Source organism: Nicotiana sylvestris, chromosome 12 (assembly GCF_000393655.2).
Source record: "Nicotiana sylvestris chromosome 12, ASM39365v2, whole genome shotgun sequence".
In the NCBI taxonomy this organism is placed as follows: domain Eukaryota; kingdom Viridiplantae; phylum Streptophyta; class Magnoliopsida; order Solanales; family Solanaceae; genus Nicotiana; species Nicotiana sylvestris.
This window is the reverse complement of record NC_091068.1, coordinates 138,916,748-138,942,136: the sequence shown is the minus strand read 5'-3', so window position 1 is coordinate 138,942,136 and position 25,389 is coordinate 138,916,748. Positions and strand designations below refer to the sequence as shown.

At 43.0% G+C, this 25,389-nt stretch overlaps 1 protein-coding gene across 3 annotated transcripts in view; it reads right to left on the bottom strand.

Moving 5' to 3' along the window:
• LOC104217368 (BTB/POZ domain-containing protein FBL11) overlaps positions 1-25,389 on the bottom strand; it is a 55,456-nt gene that overhangs the window by 18,086 nt on the left and 11,981 nt on the right. For all 3 annotated transcript variants that reach the window (XM_070165074.1, XM_070165073.1, XM_070165072.1), the window contains 4 exons: positions 25,300-25,336; positions 25,045-25,196; positions 23,726-24,275; positions 22,373-22,648 (listed from right to left, as the gene is read on the bottom strand). In XM_070165074.1, coding sequence (XP_070021175.1) covers positions 22,373-22,648; positions 23,726-24,275; positions 25,045-25,196; positions 25,300-25,336 — 1,015 coding nt within the window. The remainder of the gene's footprint in view (positions 1-22,372; positions 22,649-23,725; positions 24,276-25,044; positions 25,197-25,299; positions 25,337-25,389) is intronic.

Below are 25,389 nucleotides of genomic sequence, written 5' to 3'. Positions count from 1 at the left end.
TTAAGTGCACGAAGAGCTAACTTATTTGTTCCTGGAGTAAGGTTATGGACAAAACAATTGCTTCCAAAGATACGGGGTGGAAGAGAGAACAAAGGTAAGTAGGGAAACATGACAGAGAATGGAACTTGGTTCTGGATAGCTGAAGATGGCATACGATTAATAAGATAGCAAGATGTAAGAACTGCATCCCCCAAAAACGCAACGGAGCATGAGATTGTATGAGTAGGGTACGAGCAATTTCAATAAGATGTCTATTCCTTCTTCCAGCTACCCCATTTTGTTGAGATGTGTACGGACAAGATGTTTGATGAATAATTCCATGAGATTTTGAAAATGTTGGTTTATGTTTAGTTAACAATGGCATGCTGAAAATGTTGGTTTATGTTTAGTCAACAATGGCATGCCAATTGGAAGAGTTGGTGGAAAGAGTTGGTGTGGATGCTAGGAGGAAGCTTCCTCCTTTGATGTCACCCATGACATCAAGAGGAGGTAGTTTGATGTCAGCAATGACATCAAGAGGAGGTCTTTACCTCTATAAATAGATGCACTCCTTCACTTGTAGAAATCATCCCAAAATAATACAATACATTGTAGTGAGTAGAGAGTTAAGAGAGAAATTCTCTTAAGTGTAATTGGGAAATCTCCCCTTCCTTTGTTAATATTAAAAGGACAATTGTTCTCTGGTGGACGTAGGATTATTTTGATCCGAACCACGTTAAATCTTGTGTTCTTTCTTTTACGTTTCCGCTAACAATTGGTATCAGAGCGACAGGATTCCTTTAACGATCCAAGGAGGAAGAACAAGCAAATATGAGTTCCATGAAGTTTGAAATTGATAGATTCAATGGACGCAACAACTTCAATATCTGGAAGATCCAGATGATGGCGTTACTGCGGAGGGAAGGTTCAATCCATGCTATTGACAGAAAGTATCCTACGGATATATCAGCTCCCGACAAGGAGAAGATTGAAGGGGATGCATTGAGTGCAATCCAACTATCCCTTGCACCTAACGTGCTTTGTGAAGTGAGTACGGGTACCGAAGAGACGGCCAAACAGTTGTGGGAAAAGCTAGAAGGGCTATACCAAGACCGATCAGTGACAACAAGAATGTTGTTACAACGGCGTCTTCACACATTTAAGATGGGGCCAGGTACTTCGTTACAAGATCATTTAGATGCGTTTAATAAACTTGTCATGGACTTACAGATTGCAGGAATTAAAAGGGAGGAGGAGACGCTTGCATGTGCTTTGCTATTTTCATTGACTTCAGGATATCGTGATATTGAGAATTCAATGATGTATAGCAAGGAGCCTATCAAGCTTGAGCAAGTGCGGCAGGCACTTAACTCTAGTGATGTGCGGAGGCACATTGAAGGAGATAGAGATGACCAGGCAAGTGGCCTCTTTGTAAGAGGCCGGACTAGCCAACAGGGAAAGACCAAATCAAAGCACAGATCAAAGTCTCGTGTGAACAAGAAGAATACAGAGTGTTGGGGTTGTGGCAAGAAGGGGCACTTTGAACGAGATTGCCCAATGTCAAAGTCCAAGGAAAAGGCGAGTGCATCTACAGTTGAACAGGTACATAATTTTGATAATGATTATGTACTAACAACATCGTGTAATAATAATAGTAGTTATGAAAACAAATGGGTGTTAGACTCTGCTTGTACTCTGCATATGACGTTCCGAAAAGACTGGTTTAGCAGCTACGAGAAAAGTGGAGGAACCGTAGTAATGGGCAATAATGCAACTTGTGCAATAGTTGGCATTGGCTCAGTTCGGGTTCGCTGCCATGATGGAATCGTGAGGACTATTACACAAGTCCGTCATGTTCCTGATCTGAAGAAGAATTTGATCTCCTTGGGTACTCTGGATGAACAAGGCTACAGGTACATGAGCGAAGCAGGAACTATGAAGGTGACTAAAGGTTCTTTAGTCATGCTGAAAGGCAAGCTGGAGAATGGCCTTTACACATTGGCCGGAAGCACCATTGTTGGCTCTGCAAATGCATCTACAGTGCAGTTATCTAATGATGACAAGGCAAGACTATGGCACATGAGACTGGGTCATATGAGCGCACGTGGACTGGAGATGTTGAGCAATCGTAAACTTTTGGAAGGTGAGAAGATCAGCACGCTTGACTTCTGTGAGCACTGCGTTCTAGGGAAGCAGAAGAAGGTCAGCTTCAGCACTGGCAAACACAAGACAAGAGGAGTGCTAGACTACATCCATTCAGATTTATGGGGTCCTTCTAAACTTCCATCGAAGGGCGGAAAGAGGTATCTTCTCATTTTTATTGATGATTTCTCACGAAAGGTTTGGGTGTATTTTTTGAAGGCAAAAAGTGATGCTTTTGAAGCATTTAAAGAGTGGAAGATTTTGATTGAAAATCAAATGGAGCGGAAAATCAAGTATCTTCGCACAGACAATGGCTTGGAGTTTTGCAATGAAGAGTATAATGAATTCTGCAAGGTTCATGGGATCTCAAGACATAGGACTGTCAGGCATACCCCACAGCAGAATGGAGTTGCCGAGAGAATGAACAGAACTCTTCTTGAAAAGGCTCGTTGTATGCTCCTACAAGCCAAAATGTCCAAAGTATTTTGGGCTGAAGCAGTTCACACTGCTGCTCATATTGTCAATCGATCTCCAGCATCGGCAATTGACTTTAAGACTCCGAATGAGGTATGGTCAGGTGAACCCTCTAACTATTCATACTTACGAGTATTTGGGTGTCCAGCTTATTATCACGTTAATGAAGGAAAGCTTGAACCAAGGGCTAAGAAGGCCATATTCGTAGGGTATGTGGATGGAGTAAAAGGGTACAAACTTTGGTGTTTGTCTTTACTCAAATTTATAGTTAGTAGAGATGTCACCTTCGATGAATCCTCTATACTTGATCCCCGTAAAGTTTCCGTGGAGTTTTCAGGAAACAAGAACAACGAGCAGGTGGAGCTTCCGGTGGAGCTTGCCAAGGAAAAGGATCAAGAGACTCAGGTTAAAGATGAGTCAGAAGATGTAGGCGTTGAAGAACTTGCTGTCAATGAACCATACACAATTGCGAAGGGGAGGGAGAAGAGGCAAACACGAGAACCGGAACGCCTTATAAATCAAGCAAACTTGATTGCATATGCGTTCGTAGCTGCACAAGAAGAGATTAAAGATCTGGAGCCCTCCTCGTATATTGAAGCAACTTCTTGCAAGGATGCCGCACAATGGCGGTTAGCCATGACTGAAGAGATGGAGTCTCTTCACAAGAATCAGACATGGGTCTTAGTGAAAAGACAAAAGGGGAAGAGGACAGTTGGATGCAAGTGGGTCTACCGAAAGAAAGAGGGAATTTCTGAAGTGGAAGATGTTAGGTTCAAGGCGAGATTGGTTGCAAAAGGTTTCAGCCAAAAGGAGGGAATTGACTACAATGAGATTTTCTCTCCGGTCGTGAAGCATAGCTCAATTCGCGTGCTACTAGCATTGGTTGCACAATTTGACTTGGAGCTTCAACAGCTTGATGTCAAAACTGCTTTCTTACACGGTGATCTAGAAGAGACAATCTATATGGATCAACCTGAAGGTTTCCTAGCTGAGGGAAAAGAAGATCACGTATGCCAACTAAAGAAGTCTTTGTATGGTTTGAAGCAATCCCCTAGACAGTGGTACAAGAGGTTTGATGCATTCATGACTACACATGAATTCTCAAGGAGTGCATTTGATAGTTGTGTGTATCACAAGAAGATGTCTGGTAACTCAATGATTTATTTATTGTTGTATGTTGATGATATGCTTATTGCTGCTAACAACATTACAGAGATAAATGCTTTGAAGAAACTATTGAGTAAGGAATTTGACATGAAGGATTTAGGAGATGCAAAGAAAATCCTTGGTATGGAGATTTCAAGAGAAGACGATGTTGTACATCTTTCTCAGAAGAGGTATATTGAAAGGGTTCTCGAGAGATTCAATATGCAAACGTGCAAGCCTGTAAGTACACCATTAGCTCCTCATTTTAAACTTTCAGAGTCACAAATGCCTCAGTCCGAGGATGAGGTGGAGCATATGTCAAAGATTCCTTATGCCAGTGCAGTTGGTAGTATTATGTATGCTATGGTATGCACACGTCCAGATATTGCTCAATCTGTAAGTGTGGTAAGTAGATACATGTCCAACCCAGGAAAGAGGCATTGGGAAGCTGTCAAGTGGATATTGAGATATTTCAAAGGAGCTTCTGGTGTTGGTCTTACCTTTCGAAAAAGTGGTACAGGTATTTCAATTCTCGGTTATGTGGATTCTGACTATGCAGGAGATCTTGACAGAAGAAGGTCCACAACTGGATACATCTTTACCCTCGTTGGCAGTGCCGTCAGTTGGAAGTCGACTTTGCAGTCGATTGTCGCTTTGTCTACGACAGAAGCAGAATACATGGCAGCAGCGGAGGCGGTAAAGGAAGCTATCTGGTTGAAAAGTTTAGTAGCGGAATTGAGTTTGGTTCAGCTGGAATCAACTCTTAGATGTGATAGTCAGAGTGCTATTCATCTAATGAAAAATCAGAGATTTCATGAGCGCACTAAACACATTGATGTCAGATTTCATTTTATTCGAGATGTTATTGATGAGGGAACTATCAAGGTCGTGAAGGTTATCACAGATGATAATGCTGCAGACATGTTGACCAAGATAGTCCCGCTCGCTAAGTTTGCACACTGCAAGGACTTGGCGGGGGTGTGCATCAACTGATGCAACTCCGAAGAGAACAGTTGCTAGGTGGAGGTGGCATGTTCAACAATGGTTTGATTCTTCTTGTTTCTTACAACGGGGTTGCCCAGTAAGCTTAGAAGTTTTGGCCAGAGTTGTTCACACGCTCGAAACGCAAACCAAGGTGGAGATTGAAAATGTTGGTTTATGTTTAGTTAACAATGGCATGCTGAAAATGTTGGTTTATGTTTAGTCAACAATGGCATGCCAATTGGAAGAGTTGGTGGAAAGAGTTGGTGTGGATGCTAGGAGGAAGCTTCCTCCTTTGATGTCACCCATGACATCAAGAGGAGGTAGTTTGATGTCAGCAATGACATCAAGAGGAGGTCTTTACCTCTATAAATAGATGCACTCCTTCACTTGTAGAAATCATCCCAAAATAATACAATACATTGTAGTGAGTAGAGAGTTAAGAGAGAAATTCTCTTAAGTGTAATTGGGAAATCTCCCCTTCCTTTGTTAATATTAAAAGGACAATTGTTCTCTGGTGGACGTAGGATTATTTTGATCCGAACCACGTTAAATCTTGTGTTCTTTCTTTTACGTTTCCGCTAACAGATTTCATAAACTGCTGAAATGGGGAAGACAAATACTCTCGGGCTTTATCACTACGAAATGTGAGAATAGAAATCCCAAATTGATTTTGAATTTCAGCGTGGAAGGTCTGAATTCCAAGTGCACGTGGAATAATCATCAATGAAACCGACAAAATAGCAGAATCCCAAGGTGGAACTGACCCGACTAGGATCCCAAACATCTGAACGGACTAAAGTAAAAGGTGACTCTGCTCGATTATCAAGGCGTCGAGGGAAATGAGAGCGAGTATGCTTACCGAGCTGATAAGACTCACACTCTAGAGCTAACAAGTGAGATAAACCAGGTACCATTTTCTGAAGTTTTGACAAACTGGGATGTCCCAACTGTTTATGTAATAAATCTGGTCAATTAGTAACAGGACAAGTTATTGAAGGAAGACAAAATGTGAGTCCATGTGATATAGCAAGGATAAGGTAATAAAGTCTGTTTGATTCACGCCCGGTACCAATGATCCGCCCCGTACTGCGTTCCTGTATAAAAACATGGTCATCAAGAAATAAAACAGTGCATTTAAGTGATTTGGCTCAGCGACTAACAACTATAAGATTAAAAGGACTATTGGGAACATAAAGGACTGGATCTAAAGGTAAGGAGGGAAGTGGGCTTGCTTGACCTATTGCGGTTGCTATAGTTTAAGACTCATTGGCCACTGTGACTCTTGGAAGAGATTGAGAATACAAAATAGTAGTGAAAAGGGATTTGTTACCAAAAATATGATCCGATGCACCTGAATCAATGACCCACGACTCGGAGGTTGAAGATTGGGAGACACAACTCACGCTACTACCTGTTTGAACAACAGAAGCAATCTCTGAAGATGTCTGTTTACAATGTTTACATGTTTTGTAATGAAGGAACTCAAAAGAAACCATCTGGGTTGGATTCAATGAATTGGATCTAACAGATTGTGAGTCAAAGGCTTTTGATACGAATGACATTATAATTTCACGCCGGAAAAATAGAAACCCTTCTGAAATCAGTGTTCACGCCGGAAAAATATAAAAGTAGTTGGAATTTGGTGTAACATGGATGGGTAGGCTCGAAATTCCCTTGCGAACAATTTGTCCCAAAGAATTGTTTTTACAAAAAGTGGTTCGAAAGGGCCCCGCGCGCCGACGCGTGACGTCTTCTAATGAAGATATTTTTATGGATTGGTCGCCAGAGGCCGATCTACTTTGTGGTGGTGTTAGTTTTTGCACAATACTGACAAAAAATGGCTTTTTTACGGCGGCAAACATGTGTTTGCCGGGAAAAGACTTCCGGTTGACTGATTTCTCTTCCCGGAGTCGCTAGAATTTATGCATAATAAATCTCTCACGATTGCTCTGATACCATGTGAGAAAGCATGGGAGAAAATATTATTATTGATATTAGTTACTCAATATAATACAAGAGGTCCTATTTATAGCTGTGAGAAGGCACGGGAGAAAATATGATATATTGATATTGTGTTCAATACAATACAAGAGGCCCTTATTTATAGCTATACTAAGAGGTCTTACTACTACTCTTATTCCAATGTGGGATAAGACTACATTATGTACATATCTAACACTCCCCTCAAGCCGGTGCATACACATCATATGTACCGAGCTTGTTACACATGTAACTAATACGAGAACCAGTAAGAGACTTAGTGAAAATATCTGCTAGTTGATCATTCGACTTTACAAACTTTGTAACAATATCTCCTGAAAGTATTTTTTCTTTGACAAAGTGACAGTCGATCTCAATGTGTTTAGTCCTCTCATGGAACACCGGATTTGACGCAATATGAAGAGCAGCTTGGTTATCACACACTAGTTCCATCCAGCTATATCTCCGAACTTTAACTCCTTGAGCAACTGCTTGACCCAAACTAACTCACACGTTGGCACAGCCATGGCCCAATATTCGGCTTCGGCACTAGATCGAGCAACTACATTCTGTTTCTTGCTCTTCCACGAGACCAAATTTGTGACGACCCGGCCAGTCGTCTCATGAGTTACCGCTCCGTTTTCCCCTATTTTAGCTTCTTTACGCTTCGTTATTCGTGTCTTATGTGATCGGGTTGATTAGTTCGAGTTCGGAGAGGATTTGGTAAGAAATGAGACACTTAGTTTCTTTTAAGGCTTAAGTTGGAAAAGTCAACCGGATGTTGACTTATGTGTTAGAAGGCTCGGAAGTGAGTTCTGATGGTTCGGTTAGCTTCGGGAGGTGATTTGTGACTTAGGAGCGCGATCGGAATGGGTTTTGGAGTTGTAGAGAAGATTTAGGCTTAAATTGGCGAAGTTGATATTTTGGCGGTTCCGGTTGATAGGCGAGATTTTGATATAAAGGTCGGAATGGAATTCCGAGAGTGACAGTAGCTTCATTGTGTCATTTAGGATGTGTGTGCAAAATTTTAGGTCATTCGGACGAGATTTGATAGACTTTTTGATCGAAAGCATAATTTAAGAGTTCTTGGAGTTTTTAGGCTTGAATGCCCTGTTGAATTAGTGATTTGATGTTGTTGTGAGCGTCCTGAGGTTTTGAACAAGTTTGAACGATGTCATGGGATGTGTTGGTACAATTGGTTTGAAGTTCCGGGAGTTCCGGGTAGGTTACGGGATGTTTTAGGCCAAAATCATAGCTGTAGCAGGTCCAGAAGGGTTGCAGGCCTCAGAACCCACCCGCGCGGACCGCACAAAAGGAAGTGTAGCCGCGGTATGTGCGGCGCGGACCGCACAAAATGAAGTGCGGACCGCGGTGGTTCTGTGCGGACCGCGGAGGCTGAGATCTGAGGGGTACTCTATAAATACGAGGTTTTGGGTTTTATTTAATATTTTGACCTAGAGAGCTCGGATTTTGGCGATTTTTCGAAGGTTTTTCAATAAATTCATCGGGGTAAGTGATTCTAACTCAGATTTGGCTAGAGTACATGAATCTATCATTGAATTCATCATTTAATTCATGATTTGGGATGGAATTTGGGAAGAAAATTGTGAAACCTTTCAAAAATATAAAATGATGATTTGAAGGATCAAATGGTATCGGAATTGGATAATTTTGGTATGGTTAGACTCGTGAGGATTCTGAAAATTTAAATTTTACCCGATTCCGAGACGTGGGCCCGGGGCTCGGGTTTTGCTAATCTTGGGATTTTTGATATTTTCGAATATTTTCGCTTGGGTTTTGTTCCCTTAGCATATTGTGACGTATTCGTTCTGATTTTGGATAGATTCGACGCGCGTGGAGCCCAATTCGAGGGGCAAAGGCGTCGCGAGCTAGAGAATTAGCCGGTTCGAGGTGAGTAATGGTTGTAAATGATGTCCTGAGGGTTTGAAACCCCGGATTTGCACATCGTAGTGCTATATTGAGGTGAGACACACGCTGGATGATGAGCGTGGGACCTTTTACTACTGGGGATTGTGACTTGGTCCGTCCCGATTGATGATTTTACCGCGTATTTGACTGAAATTTATTTGTTATCATCATGATTTGAGCTAATTGCCATATTTGGGCTTCGTGCCAACTATTTGTACCCTTCGGGGATTTTTATCACTGTTTTCCTCACTGCTTGACTTATTATTTGAACTCAGTCCTGTTGATATCTACTGTTTTACAAACTCGGCCACTTTTACTCAGATTTGAAACTTAAATGATATTTCTACATCATATTTTGGGCTGAGAACTACTGTTTTACTAATGCCCAAGGGTATTGTGATGATTTTTGGACTGAGTGAGACCGAGGGCCATATGTGAGGATATGCTGAGTGATATGAGGCCGAGGGCCTGAGATACTTTATATGCCACGAGGTGGCTTGAGTGATGTGAGACCGAGTGCAGAGTGATGATGCCACGAGGTGGTTTGATATAGCGCTTGGTCGTAAGGGGCCCTTCCGGAGTCTGCACACCCACAGTGAGCGCGGGTACCCATTATGATCTGAGAGTGAGCCCGAGGGGCTGATACTATTCTGAGTGATTGATACTAAGCCCGAGGGGCTGATACTGTTCTGAGCGATTGATACTGTGCCCGAGGGGCGGATTTCTACTTGTTATTTACCTGTTTTACTTGTTTTAAAAAGGGATATCATTTGATTTCTTCACTGATTTGCTGCTTTAAGTGATTTTACTGCTTGATATGGAATTGCTTTATGTCTTTACGTGTTTTCATACTTTCAACCATTATTTATAATTGTTACTCACTGAGTCGGAGTACTCACATTACTCCTTGCACCATGTGTGCAGATTCAGGCATTGCAGAGTCCGCTCCTGAGTGCTGATTCTCCCAGTCCAGGCAGTGATTCGGAGACTACGAGGTAGCTGTTGGCGTTCGCAGCTCCGTGCCTCCCTTATCTTATCATTTTCATGTTTTTAGAACTATTGTATCGGATTTAGTGTTCAGTAGACTTGTATCCGGATTTCTTAGTTGCTCATGACTTGTGACACCCCGATTTGGGCTGTGTCGGAATGGTTCTTACTGAGGTTATCGTTAATTCCGCAAATTATGGATATTATATCATGCTTTAGAACTATTTATGATATTTAACTGTTTAAAAGAGGTGTTCTGTTTGGTCTGGCTGACCTTGTCTTCACGTGAGGCACCATCACGACCGGGTTAGGGAATTTGGTCATGACAAGTTGGTATCAGAGCCTAGGTTACTTAGGTCTCACGAGTCATAAGCAGGTTTAGTAAAGTCTCGCGGATCGGTACGGAGACGTCTGTATTTATCCTCGAGAGGCTGCAGAACCTTAGGAAAAACTTCATATTCTTGAAATTCTTATCGTGCGAACTTGTTGGTCCGAGTACTAAACTTCTGTTATTCCATTCTCTCACAGATGGTGAGGACGCGAGCTACCGGACGAGGTGGACGACCACCAGTGCCACCCACTGAGGCCACCAGAGGCCGTGGACGCGGTCGTGGTCGTGGCAGAGGCAGAGCAGTGAGGGCAGCACTTGTAGATCCACCAGCTGCCCTAGCTCCGGATCAGGCTCTAGCTATGGATGCTCCAGCAGCACCAGTTCAGGCACCAGCTGTGCCCATCGTGATTCCGGGTCTTCAGGAGGCCTTGGCACAGATCTTATCAGTTTGCACTGGCTTGGCTCAGGCAGTTTCAGCCACTACAGCAGCAGCTACTTCACGGGCCGGGGGAGGCAATCAGACCCCCGCTGCTCGCACACCTGAGCAGGTAGCGCAGGGACTACAGACACTGGGGGCACCTCCAGCTCAGCCGGTTGCACCAGCTCAAGAGTTTGTTGTGTCAGTTATGCCGGATGATAAGCAGCGTCGTCTTGAGAGGTTTGGTAGACTCCAGCCTCCGTCATTCAGTGGTGCTGAGGGTGAGGATGCCCAGGGTTTTCTTGATAAGTGTTAGCGGATGCTCCGTACAGCAGGGATTCTTGAGACTAGTGGTGTGGCATTTACCACCTTTCAATTTACTGGGGCTGCCTTCACATGGTGGGAGGCGTATGAGAGGCGTAGGCCGGTTGGAGCAGCGCCCCTTACTTGGCATGAGTTCTCCACTCTCTTCTTGGAGAAGTATGTACCGCGGTCTCGCAGAGAGGAGCTGCGTAGGCAGTTTGAGTGGTTGCGACAGGGAGATATGACTGTGTCACAGTATGAGTCGAGGTTTTCTGAGTTGGCTCGTCATGCCGTTTGGATGGTCCCGACAGATCGTGAGAGGATCAGGAGATTTGTTGATGGCCTTAACTACCATCTCCGTATTCTGATGACTAAGAGAGAGAGTGTTCGGTGCTACGTTCGAGGAGGTGGTTGATATTGCTCGCGAGATTGAGACGGTTCGCCGTCAGGATCGGGAGGAGAGGGAGGCCAAGAGGCCAAGAGGATCTGGCAGTTACAGTGGTGCTCCTTCGAGGGGCCAGTTCCAGCATGGTAGAGGTCGTTCTTTCAGGCCTGCTCAGTCAGCCCGCCCAGGTTATCGTGGGGCATCTACGGGTCATGGTTATCACGGTACTCAGCAGGGCCAGTCATCACTTAGTGCCCTCCCAGCTCAGAGTTCATCTCGTGCCCCGTCAGCTCAAGGTTCTTCTATGCCGAGTGCATCAGCTAGTCACTCCGGCGCGAGGGGTTCCCTTCAGTCCCCTTCTCCGGCACCTGGGAGCTGTTTTGAGTGTGGAGAGTTTGGACATGTGTGGAGGCAGTGTCCTCGTCGTATTGCTAGTTCATCTCAGCAGAGGGGTCAGCCCTCGACTTCTGCTCCAGTTACCTCACCACCCGCCCAGCCAGCTAGGGATGGAGGTCAGGCAGCCAGGGATCGCCCCAGAGGGGGAGGTCAATCCGGGGGCGATCAGGCCCGTTTCTATGCACTTCCAGGTAGGCCAAATGCTATCATTACAGGTATTGTTTCAGTCTGCTACAGAGATGCCTCTGTATTATTTGATCCCGATTTCACCTTTTCCTATGTGTCATCATACTTTGCTCGTTATTTGGGTACGCCCCGTGAGTTTCTTGCTTTACCTGTTCATGTATCTACCCCGGTAGGCGATATTGTTGTTGTAGACCATGTGTACCGGTCATGTGTGGTGACTATTGGGGGTCTGGAGACCCGAGTAGATCTATTGCTATTGAGCATGGTGGATTTTGACGTCATTTTGGGCATGGATTGGCTATCTCCGTGTCGTGCTATTCTAGACTGTCATGCTAAGACAGTCACTTTGGCTATGCCGGGTGTACCGCGGATCGAGTGGCGTGGTGTGACTGATTATGTTCCTAGTAGAGTGATATCTTTCTTGAAGGCCCAACGTATGGTTAGGAAGGGTTGTCTTTCATATCTAGCGTTTGTGGGGGATGTTGGAGCTGAGACTCCTAATATCGATTCTGTCCCAGTTGTGAGGGATTTTCCCGATGTGTTTCCTGCAGACCTGTCGGGCATGCCACCGGACAGGGATATTGATTTTGGTATTGACCTAGAGCCGGGCACTCAGCCCATTTCTATTCCTCCATATCGTATGGCACCAGCAGAGTTGAAGGAATTGAAAGAACAGCTTTAGGAACTCCTAGATAAGGGGTTCATTCGGCCTAGTGTGTCACCTTGGGGTGCACCGGTTTTGTTTGTGAAGAAGAAGGATGGCACGATGAGAATGTGCATTGATTATAGGCAATTGAACGAAGTAACAATTAAGAACAAGTATCCTTTGCCTCGCATTGATGATTTATTTGATCAGCTTCAGGAAGCGAGAGTGTTCTCCAAGATTGATCTCCGTTCCGATTATCACCAGTTGAAGATCAGGGATTCAGATATTCTTAAGACTGTCTTCAGGACCAAATATGGTCATTATGAGTTCCTTGTGATATCTTTCGGGCTAACCAATGCCCTAGCATCATTCATGCACTTGATGAACAGCGTGTTCCGGCCTTATCTGGATTCGTTCGTTATTGTATTCATTGATGATATTTTGGTGTACTCGCGTAGTCAGGAGGAGCACGCGGAGCATTTGAGAGTTGTGTTGCAGAAATTGAGGGAGGAGAAGCTTTATGCAAAATTCTCCAAGTGTGAGTTTTGGCTCAGTTCAGTGGCTTTCTTGGGACACGTGGTGTCCAGCGAGGGTATTCAGGTTGATCAAAAGAAGATAGAGGCAGTTCAGAGTTGGCCCAGACCGTCCTCAGCCACAGAAATTCATAGCTTTCTTGGGTTGGCCGGCTATTATTGCCGGTTTGTTCAGGGATTTTCGTCTATCGCATCGCCCTTGACCAAGTTGACTCAGAAGGGTGTTTCATTTGTAAGGTCGGACGAGTGTGAGGAGAGCTTTCAGAAGCTCAAAACAGCTTTGACCACAGCTCCAATGTTGGTTTTGCCATCAGCTTCAGGTTCATATACCGTGTATTGTGATGCTTCGAGAGTTGGGATTGGTTGTGTATTGATGCAGGAGGGTAGAGTTATTGCTTATGCTTCTCGTCAGTTGAAGCCCCATGAGAAGAACTACCCCGTTCATGATTTGGAGTTGGCTGCTATAGTTCATGCATTGAAGATTTGGAGGCACGCGTATCTTGTGAGGTATTCACTGATCATCGTAGTCTTCAGCATTTGTTCAAGCAAAAGGATCTTAATTTGAGGCAACGAAGATGGTTGGAGTTGCTTAAGGATTATGATATCACCATATTGTACCATCCGGGAAAGGCCAATGTGGTGGCCGATGCTTTGAGCGGAAAGGCAGTGAGTATGGGAGTTTGGCATACATTCCAGTTGGGGAGAGACCTCTGGCAGTTGATGTTCAGGCCTTGGCCAATCGGTTCGTAAGATTGGACATTTCGGAGCCCAATCGGGTGTTGGCATGTGTGGTTTCTCGGTCTTCCTTATATGATCGTATCAGAGAGCGCCAGTATGATGATCCGCATTTGCTTGTCCTTAAGGACAGAGTTCAGCATGATGATGCCAGAGATGTGACCATCGGTGATGATGGGGTGTTGAGGATGCAGGGCCGGATTTGTGTGCCCAATGTGGATGGGCTTCGGGAGTTGATTCTGGAAAAGGCCCATAGCTCGCAGTATTCCATTCATCCGGGTGCCGCGAAGATGTATCAGGATTTGAGGCAGCACTATTGGTGGAGAAGAATGAAGAAAGATATAGTGGGATTTGTAGCTCGGTGTCTCAATTGTCAGCAGGTAAAATATGAGTATTAGAGACCGGGTGGCTTGCTTCAGCAGATGGTTATTCCCGAGTGGAAATGGGAGAGGATCACTATGGACTTTGTGGTTGGACTTCCTCGGACTTTGAAGAATTTTGATGCTATTTGGGTGATTATGGATCGGCTGACCAAGTCCGCGCACTTCATCCCTGTGTGTACTACCTATTCTTCAGAGCGGTTGGCAGGGATTTATATCCGGGAGATTGTTCGGTTGCATGGTGTTCCGGTTTCCATCATCTTAGATAGAGGTACTCAGTTTACTTCCCAGTTTTGGAAATCTGTTCAGCGAGAGTTGGGTACTCAGGTGGAGTTGAGCACAGCTTTTCATCCTCAGACGGACGGACAGTCCGAGCGTACGATTCAGATATTGGAGGACATGTTGCGTGCTTATGTTATTGACTTTGGAGGTTCATGGGATGAGTTTTTACCGCTTGCAGAGTTTGCTTACAACAACAGCTACCAGTCGAGTATTCAGATGGCTCCGTATGAGGCTTTGTACGGGAGGCGGTGTAGATCTCCAGTTGGTTGGTTCGAGCCCGGCGAGACTAGACTATTGGGGACAGATTTGGTTCAGGATGCCTTAGAGAAGGTGAAGGTGATTCAGGAGAGGCTTCGTACAGCGCAGTCGCGTCAGAAGAGTTATGTGGACCGGAAGGTTCGAGATGTGTCCTACATGGTCGGTGAGAAGGTCTTGCTGAAGGTTTCGCCCATGAAGGGTGTTATGAGGGTTGAGAAGAAAGGGAAGTTGAGTCCGCGGTTCATTGGGCCTTTTGAGGTGCTTCGGAGGATTGGGAAGGTGGCTTTATGAGCTTGCTTTGCCACCCAGCTTGTCGAGTGTGCATCCGGTATTTCATATTTCTATGCTCCGGAAGTATATTGGGGATCCGTCTCATGTTTTGGACTTCAGCACGGTTCAGTTGGATGATGATTTGACCTATGATGTGGAGCCAGTAGCTATTTTGGGTCGTCAGGTTCGGGAGTTGAGGTCAAAGAATATAGCTTCAGTGAAAGTGCAGTGGAGAGGTCGGCCCGTGGAGGAGGCTACCTGGGAGACCGAGCGGGAGATGCGGAGCAGATATCCTCACCTGTTTGAGGCTTCAGGTATGTTTCTTGACTCGTTCGAGGACGAACGTTTGTTTAAGTTGGGGAGGATGTGACGACCCGGTCAGTCGTCTCATGAGTTACCGCTCTGTTTTCCCCTATTTTAGCTTCTTTACGCTTCGTTATCCGTGTTTTATGTGATCGGGTTGATTAGTTCGAGTTCGGAGAGGATTTGGTAAGAAATGAGACAGTTTCTTTTAAGAAGGCTTAAGTTGGAAAAGTCAACCGGATGTTGACTTATGTGTGAGAAGGCTCGGAAGTGAGTTCCGATGGTTCGGCTAGCTTCGGGAGGTGATTGTGACTTAGGAGCGCGATCGGAATGGGTTTTGGAGTTGTAGAGAAGATTTAGGCTTAAATTGGCTAAGTTGATATTTTGGCGGTTCCGGTTGATAGGCGAGATTTTGATATAGGGGTCGGAATGGAATTCCGAGAGAGACAGTAGCTTCGCTGTGTCATTTGGGATGTGTGTGCAAAATTTAGGTCATTCGGACGAGATTTGATAGACTTTTTGATCGAAAGCATAATTTAAGAGTTTTTGGAGTTCTTAGGCTTGAATCCCCTGTTAAATTAGTGATTTGATGTTGTTGCGAGCGTCCCGAGGTTTTGAACAAGTTTGAACGATGTCATGGGATGTGTTGGTACAATTGGTTTGAAGTTCCGGGAGTTCTGGGTAGGTTACGGGATGTTTTAGGCCAAAATTATAGCTGTAGCAGGTCCAGAAGGGTTGCAGGCCTCAGAACCCACCCGCGCGGACCGCACAAAAGGAAGTGTAGCCGCGGTATGTGCGGCGCGGACCGCACAAAATGAAGTGCGGACCGCGGTGGTTCTGTGCGGACCGCGGAGGCTGAGATCTGAGGGGTACTCTATAAATACGAGGTTTTGGGTTTTATTTAATATTTTGACCTAGAGAGCTCGGATTTTGGCGATTTTTCGAAGGTTTTTCAAGAAATTCATCGGGGTAAGTGATTCTAACTCAGATTTGGCTAGAGTACATGAATCTATCATTGAATTCATCATTTAATTCATGATTTGGGATGGAATTTGGGAAGAAAATTGTGAAACCTTTCAAAAATAAAAAATGATGATTTGAAGGATCAAATGGTATCGGAATTGGATAATTTTGGTATGGTTAGACTCGTGAGGATTCTGAAAATTTAAATTTTACCCGATTCCAAGACGTGGGCCCGGGGCTCGGGTTTTGCTAATCTTGGGATTTTTGATATTTTCGAATGTTTTCGCTTGGGCTCTGTTCCCTTAGCATATTGTGACGTATTCGTTCTGATTTTGGATAGATTCGACGCGCGTGGAGCCCAATTCGAGGGGCAAAGGCGTCGCGAGCTAGAGAATTAGCCGGTTCGAGGTGAGTAATGGTTGTAAATGATGTCCTGAAGGTTTGAAATCCCGGATTTGCACATCGTAATGCTATATTGAGGTGAGACACGCGCTGGATGATGAGCGTGGGACCTTTTACTACTGGGGATTGTGACTTGGTCCGTCCCGATTGATGATTTTACCGCGTATTTGACTGAAACTTATTTGTTATCATCATGATTTAAGCTAATTGCCATATTTGGGCTTCGTGCCAACTATTTGTACCCTTCGAGGATTTTTATCACTGTTTTCCTTACTGCTTGACTTATTATTTGAACTCAGTCCTGCTGATATCTACTATTTTACAAACTCAGCCACTGTTACTCAGATTTGAAACTTAAATGATATTTCTACATCATGTTTTGGGATGAGAACTACTGTTTTACTAAAGCCCAAGGGTATTGTGATGATTTTTGGACCGAGTGAGGCCGAGGGCCATATGTGAGGATATGCTGAGTGATATGAGGCCGAGGGCCTGAGATATTTTATATGCCACGAGGTGGCTTGAGTGATGTGAGGTCGAGTGCCGAGTGAAGATGCCACGAGGTGGCTTGATATAGCGCTTGGGCCGTAAGGGGCCCCTCTGGAGTCTGCACACCCACAGTGAGCGCGGGTACCCATTATGATCTGAGAGTGAGCCCGAAGGGCTGATACTGTTCTGAGTGATTGATACTGAGCCCGAGGGGCTGATATTGTTCTGAGCGATTGATACTGTGCCCGAGGGGCAGATTTCTACTTGTTATTTACCTGTTAAATTACCTGTTTTACTTGTTTTAAAAAGGGATATCATTTGATTTCTTCACTGATTTGCTGCTTTAAGTGATTTAACTGCTTGATATGGAATTGCTTTGTGCCTTTACATGTTTTCATACTTTCAGCCGTTATTTATAATTGTTACTCACTGAGTCGGAGTACTCACATTACTCCCTGCACCATGTGTGCAGATTCAGGCATCGCAGAGTTCGCTTCTGAGTGTTGATTCTCCCAGTCCAGGCAGTGATTCGGAGACTACGAGGTAGTTGTTGGCGTTCCCAGCCCCGTGTCTCCCTTATCTTTTCATTTTCATGTTTTTAGAACTATTGTATCGAATTTAGTGTTGAGTAGACTTGTATCCGGATTTCTTAGTTGCTCATGACTTGTGACATCGCGGTTTGGGCTGTGTAGGAATGGTTCTTACTGAGGTTATCGTTAATTCCGCAAATTATGGATATTATATCATGCTTTAGAACTATTTATGATATTTAACTGTTTAAAAGAGGTGTTCTGTTTGGTCTGGCTGGCCTTGTCTTCACGAGAGGCGCCATCACATTCGGGTTCGGGAATTGGGTCGTGACAAAATTACCTCCTACTAGAACACAATATCCAAATGTATATCGTCTATGAAAAGGTGATCCTGCCCAATCAACATCTGGGTACCCAACAATTTGCTTGTGGCCTCGATCTTCGAATAGTAATCCTTTGTCTGGAGCTGACTTTATATACCGAAGAATACGAACAGCTGCATCCCAGTGACTATCATAGGGAAAATCCATACACTGACTTACAACACTCACCGGAAAAGCAATGTTAGGTCTAGTCACTGTGAGGTAACTCAATTTTCCAACCAACCTCTTATATCTCGTAGGGTCTCTAAGAGGCTCCCCCTGTCCAGGCAGAAGCTTAGCGTTCGGATCCATAGGAGAGTCAATAGGTCTGCAACCCATCATTCCAGTCTCCTCAAGAATGTCTAAGGCATACTTCCGCTGTGAAATAACAACACCTGAGCTAGACTGAGCGACCTCAATACCTAGAAAATACTTCAATCTGCCCAAATCCTTAGTCTGGATGTGCTGAAAGAGATGCTGCTTCAGATTAGTAATATCATCCTGATCCTTGCCAGTAATAATAATATCAACATAAACCACCAGATAAATACACGGATTAGGAGTATAATGCCGATAAAACACAGAGTGATCAGCCTCACTACGAGTCATGCCGAACTCCCGAATAATTATGTTGAACTTACCAAACCAGGCTCGAGGGGACTGTTTCAAACCATATAGTGACTTGCGCAATCTGCATACACAACCACTAAACTCCCCTGCGCAACAAAACCAGGCAGTTGCTCCATATAAACTTCCTCGTCAAGATCACCGTGGAGAAGCATTCTTAATGTCTAACTGATAAAGAGGCCAATGACGTGCAGCAGCCATGGACAAAAAAAGACGAACAGACGGGAGAGAAAGTATCATTATAATCAAGCCCAAAAATTGAGTATATCCTTTTGCAACAAGACGAGCCTTAAGCCGATCAACATGGCCATCCGGACCGACTTTGACTGCATAAACCCTACGACAACCAACAATAGACTTACCTGCACGAAGAGAAACAAGCTCCTAAGTGCCACTCGCATGTAAAGCAGACATCTCGTCAATCATAGCCTGTCGCCATCCAGGATGAGATAGTGCCTCACCTGTAGTCTTAGGAATAGAAACAATGGACAAAGAAGATATAAAAGCATAATGAGATGACGACAGACGATGATAACTTAGACCAACATAGTGGGGATTAGGATTAAGTGTGGACCGTACACCTTTGCGGAGTGCAATTGATTGACCAAGAGGAGACAAGTCCGCAGTAGGTGCAGAACCTGATGCAGGACGTGAATCACCTGGGCATGATGCTGGATGTGGACGACGATGATAAGTCAAGAGTGGCGGAGCTACAGAAGGTTGAACTGGATTATGTGGAGGAACTGGAACTATAGGTGATGGAACTGGAGCTATAGATGGTGGAACGGGAGCTATAGATGGTGGAGCTGGAGATGTAGAGGAAGATGGATGGGAGATAGTGACTGAATCTCCAAAAGAAGAGACTGGTAGTACCTCAGAAATATCTAAGTGATTACCTAGACCTGTGAAGTATGATTGGGTTTCAAAAAAGGTAACATCAGCGGACATAAGGTACCGCTGGAGGTCAAGAGAATAGCATCGATACCCCTTTTGTGTTCTCGAGAAACCAAGAAATACGCACTTAAGAGCATGGGGAGCTAACTTATCTGTTCCTGGAGTAAGGTTATGGACAAAACAAGTGCTTCCAAAGACACGGGGTGGAAGAGAGAACAAAGGTAAGTGGGGAAGCATGACAGAGAATGGAACTTGGTTCTGGATAGCTGAAGATGGCATACGATTAATAAGATAGCAAGATGTAAGAACTGCATCCCCCAAAAACGCAACGGAGCATGAGATTGTATGAGTAGGGCTTGAGCAGTTTCAATAAGATGTCTATTCTTTCTTTCAGCTACCTAAGAGCACGGGGAGCTAACTTATCTGTTCCTGGAGTAAGGTTATGGACAAAACAAGTGCTTCCAAAGACACGGGGTGGAAGAGAGAACAAAGGTAAGTGGGGAAGCATGACAGAGAATGGAACTTGGTTCTGGATAGCTGAAGATGGCATACGATTAATAAGATAGCAAGATGTAAGAACTGCATCCCCCAAAAACGCAACGGAGCATGAGATTGTATGAGTAGGGCTTGAGCAGTTTCAATAAGATGTCTATTCTTTCTTTCAGCTACCCCCATTTTGTTGAGATGTGTACGGACAAGATGTTTGATGAATAATCCCATGAGATTTCATAAACTGCTGAAATGGGGAAGACAAATACTCACGGGCATTATCACTACGAAATGTGCGAATAGAAACCCCAAATTGATTTTGAATTTCAGCGTATTTCAGCGTAAAAGGTCTGGAAAATAGAAAACAACTCAGATCGATTTTTTATCAAAAATATCCAGGTGCACCGAGAATAGTCATCAATGAAACTGACAAAGTAGCGGAATCCTAATGTAGAACTGACCCGACTAGGACCCCAAACATCTGAATGGACTAAAGTAAAAGGTGACTCTGCTCGATTATTAATACGTCGAGGGAAATGAGAGCGAGTATGCTTACCGAGCTGACATGACTCAAACTCTAGAGCTGACAAGTGAGATAAACCAGGTACCATTTTCTGAAGTTTTGACAAACTGGGATGTCCCAACCGTTTATGTAATAAAGCTGGTGAATCAATAACAGGACAAGTTGGTAATGGAAGACAAGATGTGAGTCCATGTGATTTAGCAAGGATAAGGTAATAAAATTCATTTGATTCACGCCCAGTACCAATGATCCTCCTTGTACTGCGTTCTTGTATAAAAACATGATCATCAAGAAATAAAACGGCACATTTAAGTGATTTGGCTGGGCGACTAACAGCTATGAGATTAAAAGGACTATTAAGGACATAAAGAACTGAATCTAAAGATAAGGGAGGAATTGGGCTTGCTTGACCTATTGCAGTTGCCATGGTTTGAGACTCATTGGCCATTGTGACTCTTGGAAGAGATTGAGAATATGAAATAGTAGTGAAAAGAGATTTGTTACCTAAAATATGATCCGATGCACCTGAATCAATGACCCAAGACTCAAAGGATGAAGATTGAGAGACACAAGTCACGTTATTACCTATTTGAACAACGGAAGCTATCTCAGAAGATGTCTGGTTACCTGCTTTGTACTGAAGAAACTCAAAATAATCTGCTAAAGAAACCATCCGACTATTCGAAGTATCGGTTCCTATGTCGCTACAATTAACAGTAGTAGGGTTAACTTGAAATAGTGGAAATTAGTAACTCCTTTGGGAAAACTGAAGAAATCGTTAAGAAAACACTGTTTCTGCGCCGGAAACTTAACATTGTTCTGCGTGGAAAACACTGTTCACGCCAGAAATACTGTAGCAGCCGGAAAAAATTCAAAGTGGTCGGAATAAAATAAAAACAGTAGGGGTAGGATCCGAATTACCAGATGACCCAACTGTTCTGAAGAACTTTTTCAAAAAATGGCCGGCAGTCCACTTCTGAAATCACTGTTCACGTCAGAAAAATATAAAAGTGATCGGAATTTGGTGTAACCTGGATGGGTAGGCTCGGAATTGCAAGGGGAACAATCTATCCTGAAGAGTCGTCGCCAAAAAATGGCCGCAAGGTAGCCCATGCGACGTCGGAACTTCGCCGGAAAAGTTTCTTCCGACAGCTAAAGTACCGCCGGAGATTTTCACTGGGGTTTGGTCACGGGGCAGTGACTACTCTTGTGGTAGTGTTGGATTTTGCACAACACTGACCGAGGCAAAGCAGACGCAAAACAACGAAAAAAATCGCCGGAAAAAAGGGTTCCGGTGACTGATTTCACTTCCCGGAATCGCTGGAATTTATGCACAGCGATAAATCTCTCACGATAGCTCTGATACCATGTGAGAAGGCACGGGAGAAAATATGATATATTGAGAAAATATGATATATTGATATTGTGTTCAATACAATACAAGAGGTCCTTATTTATAGCTATACTAAGAGGTCTTACAACTACTCCTATTCCAATGAGGGACAAGACTACATTATGTACATATCTAACAATAGCTATAGTCTACAAAGTACATATTACTCTCATTCCAATGTGGGAACACACATAACTAACACCTTACATGAGATTCCATCAGTCAAAAATTGCTCTCTTGAATGCACTTGAGCAAGAATTTTGTTTGTCATCGGTGCAATGATTCAAATGTAAGTTTCAACTCTCATCATTCAAAAAGAAAAACTTTTTAAGTTATCAATACATTAATTGAGTTTTAAATTGTTTTCGACTGAGATTCAGGTGGAAACTAAAACATGCAGCATCCTCCACTAAATCCTTACTTTTGTGATTTCAGAAAGACTAGCATTTCAAGCTCGCAGTTTTATTTTGGAAAAAGGAGTTCTTGTATCCACAATGAACTAAAATTTATCAACAGTCACATTGGAAGATGCAAAGCAGTAACTGCTAACCATATTTTCAAATCAAAAGTTCTACAATGCAACCTTTAGTTCTGTTAACGAACTTTAACATGGAGTACACGAGGCAGAAAACAAAAGCCAGAACATTGCTCACCTTTGCAGCCTCCTATATGCAGAATTTGAAGTTTGTAAGCTAATGAATTGGTGTTCTTTTCCATTTTCATTGCCACACCGTCAAATCTGGAGATATCGCGACAAAGTGACAGAACACAATTGTGTGCAAAGAAAGTATCACAAGCGAAGATTGAATGTAGGCCAACACATTTCAGCAATATAACGGATATTCCAGAATCCGTTATGGAAGTACACACATTGAGGTTAATACAACACAAGGAAGGGCAGCACTCTGCAATATTGTGGAGATCCGAATCTGGAGAATATCAAAGAGAAGCAATGTTAGGTCAATGCAGAGAGCATCATACTATTAAGAGTACACATGAAAGCTGAATTTGCAATAAGCATTTTCTAACAGCTTGAGAAGAGTACAGACGAGATTCCAAGACTACATATAGATGAGATCCCCAAACTATGTATATGCATGAGAAAATGGAAGTGGTCTCACTTACAAAACACAACATAAAAGCTAAAAACAGTATTCACATTACATAGCTAGAATTTTGGAAAAAGCAAAGGAACCACACAACATAAATCAATCCTTTGGGTACCAGCAGCAGTAGTTCTGTTTCATACTGTTCTTTTCTTTTAGTCTTTTGAGTCTGGTTGTTCAATGCCGTAGGAGTGGCAAACATGTGGGTCGGGTCGGATATGGTTCGGGTTGAAAACGGGTAATGAAAAAACGGGTAAATTATCCGACCCGGCCCATATTTAATACGGATAAAAAACGGGTTAACCGGCGGATAATATGGTTCCCATATTATCCATGACTTCTTACATATAATCACTTTTGGGAGAATTCTTAGTCTCCTTAACTTGAGGAACTCCCAATTTGAGGCTTTACAAATATAAAAGTTAGACCCATTGGTTATCCATTTTCTAAATGGATAATATGGTTCTTATCCATATTTGACCCGTTTTTAAATAGTTCATTATTCAACCCATTTTTAATGGATAATATAGGCGGTTAACTATTTTCTTTGAACCATTTTGTCACCCCTATTCAATGGTATAGATTGCATGATTTTGTAGTGTTCCTCCCTTCCCCTTCAGGATATAAGCTATCTGAGACATCAAGTAATATTTTAAATAGCAAAACGGAAAAAAAGACATCAAGTATTAATTTTGGGGCATCCTCCCTAGCATTCTTTTCTTAACCAAAAAATGCTTTAAGGCTCATACCCTTTCACCAAGAATCAAGTACAGCAGGAAAAATACTAGTCTCTTTGAAAAGTTTCATCTTAAGGGCCAGAAACTAATAAACGATTTCTCGGAATGAGACTTTTCCTTTTCTTTGGTAGTGGGAAGGTGTTTTAGACTACAAATATCATACCATAAATATCTGTTCGACCCTCCAATATGAGATTTGTAATATTTGAGAGCCGCCTAGAAAAATGAAACGTTGGTACAGCAGGGCATGTCTCTTCATTGGAAGATGTTGATATCTGCAGCTTTACAACAGGGAATGAAGATATAACTGACACCTTTGCTGGTATCACAGGATTACTTTCCACTGTTAGATCGATGTTTGAGAGTAGTGGGCATCTCTGTAACAATTGGTACAACTTCATTGTTCTGAAGTTCGAAGTATAAGCTGCTTTCAATGTTGTTAGGGATGGAAATGACTTGGAAAAGCACTCAATGGCAGCCTCAAGATGTAGCATCGGACAATTTGAAACGTCCACCACTTCCACTGCTTCAAAAGTCAAAACAGGAAAAGTTTCCCACGGAATCCGAGATACATCCATATTAAAGCGCTCAAGTTTGAGGGGCAGCTGATTAAGCTTCTTTGTCAGCATTGTGTCCACACTATAGGAAAAAGGAAGCATGGACAGGAGAAGAAGAGGCAGGCTAATTTGTGGGCAGCCGGAAAGGTCCAATATCTACAGAGGAGATTCAGGAAAAAAAGAATTTCTTTTTAGATTGGTAACAGTAAATTCAGAAAAGGAAAAAAAAAAGAAACCAAGCAATGAAAATGGTTGTAAGTGTTAATTACATTATATGAAATTTCACAACTACATTTCCAGTAAAAGAGGTAAACTTCAAAAATATATCTTCACTTTGACACTGTTAAGTAATATTGTATATCAAGCAAGCAAGCATGTTCTTGATGATGTTTGATGTGTTAAATCTTTTAGTTTCCAACAAGTGATTAAAGGGAGAAAGTTACATTTAGAAATCATCCCCAAAGTTCTAGCAAGTTCAATTCTTGGAAAGTCTCCAAGAACAGATATGATGAAGTGAAAACTATAAGCAGAATCATTTCCCATTTCAATTATTAGCATAATACCATCAGAGTGAGTGAAGAAACAACGGCAACAAAGTTAAGCTATCATAATGAAGAAACTCCACCTCTCAATATGTCTAGGTTTAGATTAAATTATAAATACTCCTTGATTTTCTTTTTCTTTTGTTTTCCTTTTGCTTCTAGATAATAACAACACCTTAAAAAATGCATTTAAATTTTTTTTGGTGAAATGACTTTCATAATTAAGTGGTCAGACTTGCCACTTTAGTCCCAAAACTTCAAGCATTCTAAAGGGATAAAGAAGAAAACCATGAGGTGTTACACTGATTATATTGTTCTGCCAACTAAAATAGAAAATGAAAGCCAAAATCCACAAGAACTGAAAGGTGCTGCTAAATGTAAACCTTAGTACATTCAGTCAAGCGGATTCTGAGCTGACTAAAGTCACCACCTCCAAGAATGTTTGCTAAGCTAAAGGAAGAGGAGGTCGCTAAACTAAGAATAGCATCCACGCTTCTTTCTGCAAACTTTGAGAAGAGGGGGCATCTCCGTTTCCCTGAAATGACAAAAAAAAAAAAAAAAATACGGAAATGATCAGATGATACATAACACTTGAGCATTAGTGCTTTGAAAATAACAACTTAAAGGGCTGGTCATACCCGCAGCAAATGGCAATGACAAAAGGCTAGTGCGGATCTGTTCAGAAAGACAATGAAGGTCACATAAATTACTCAGTGTAATCAAGAGAG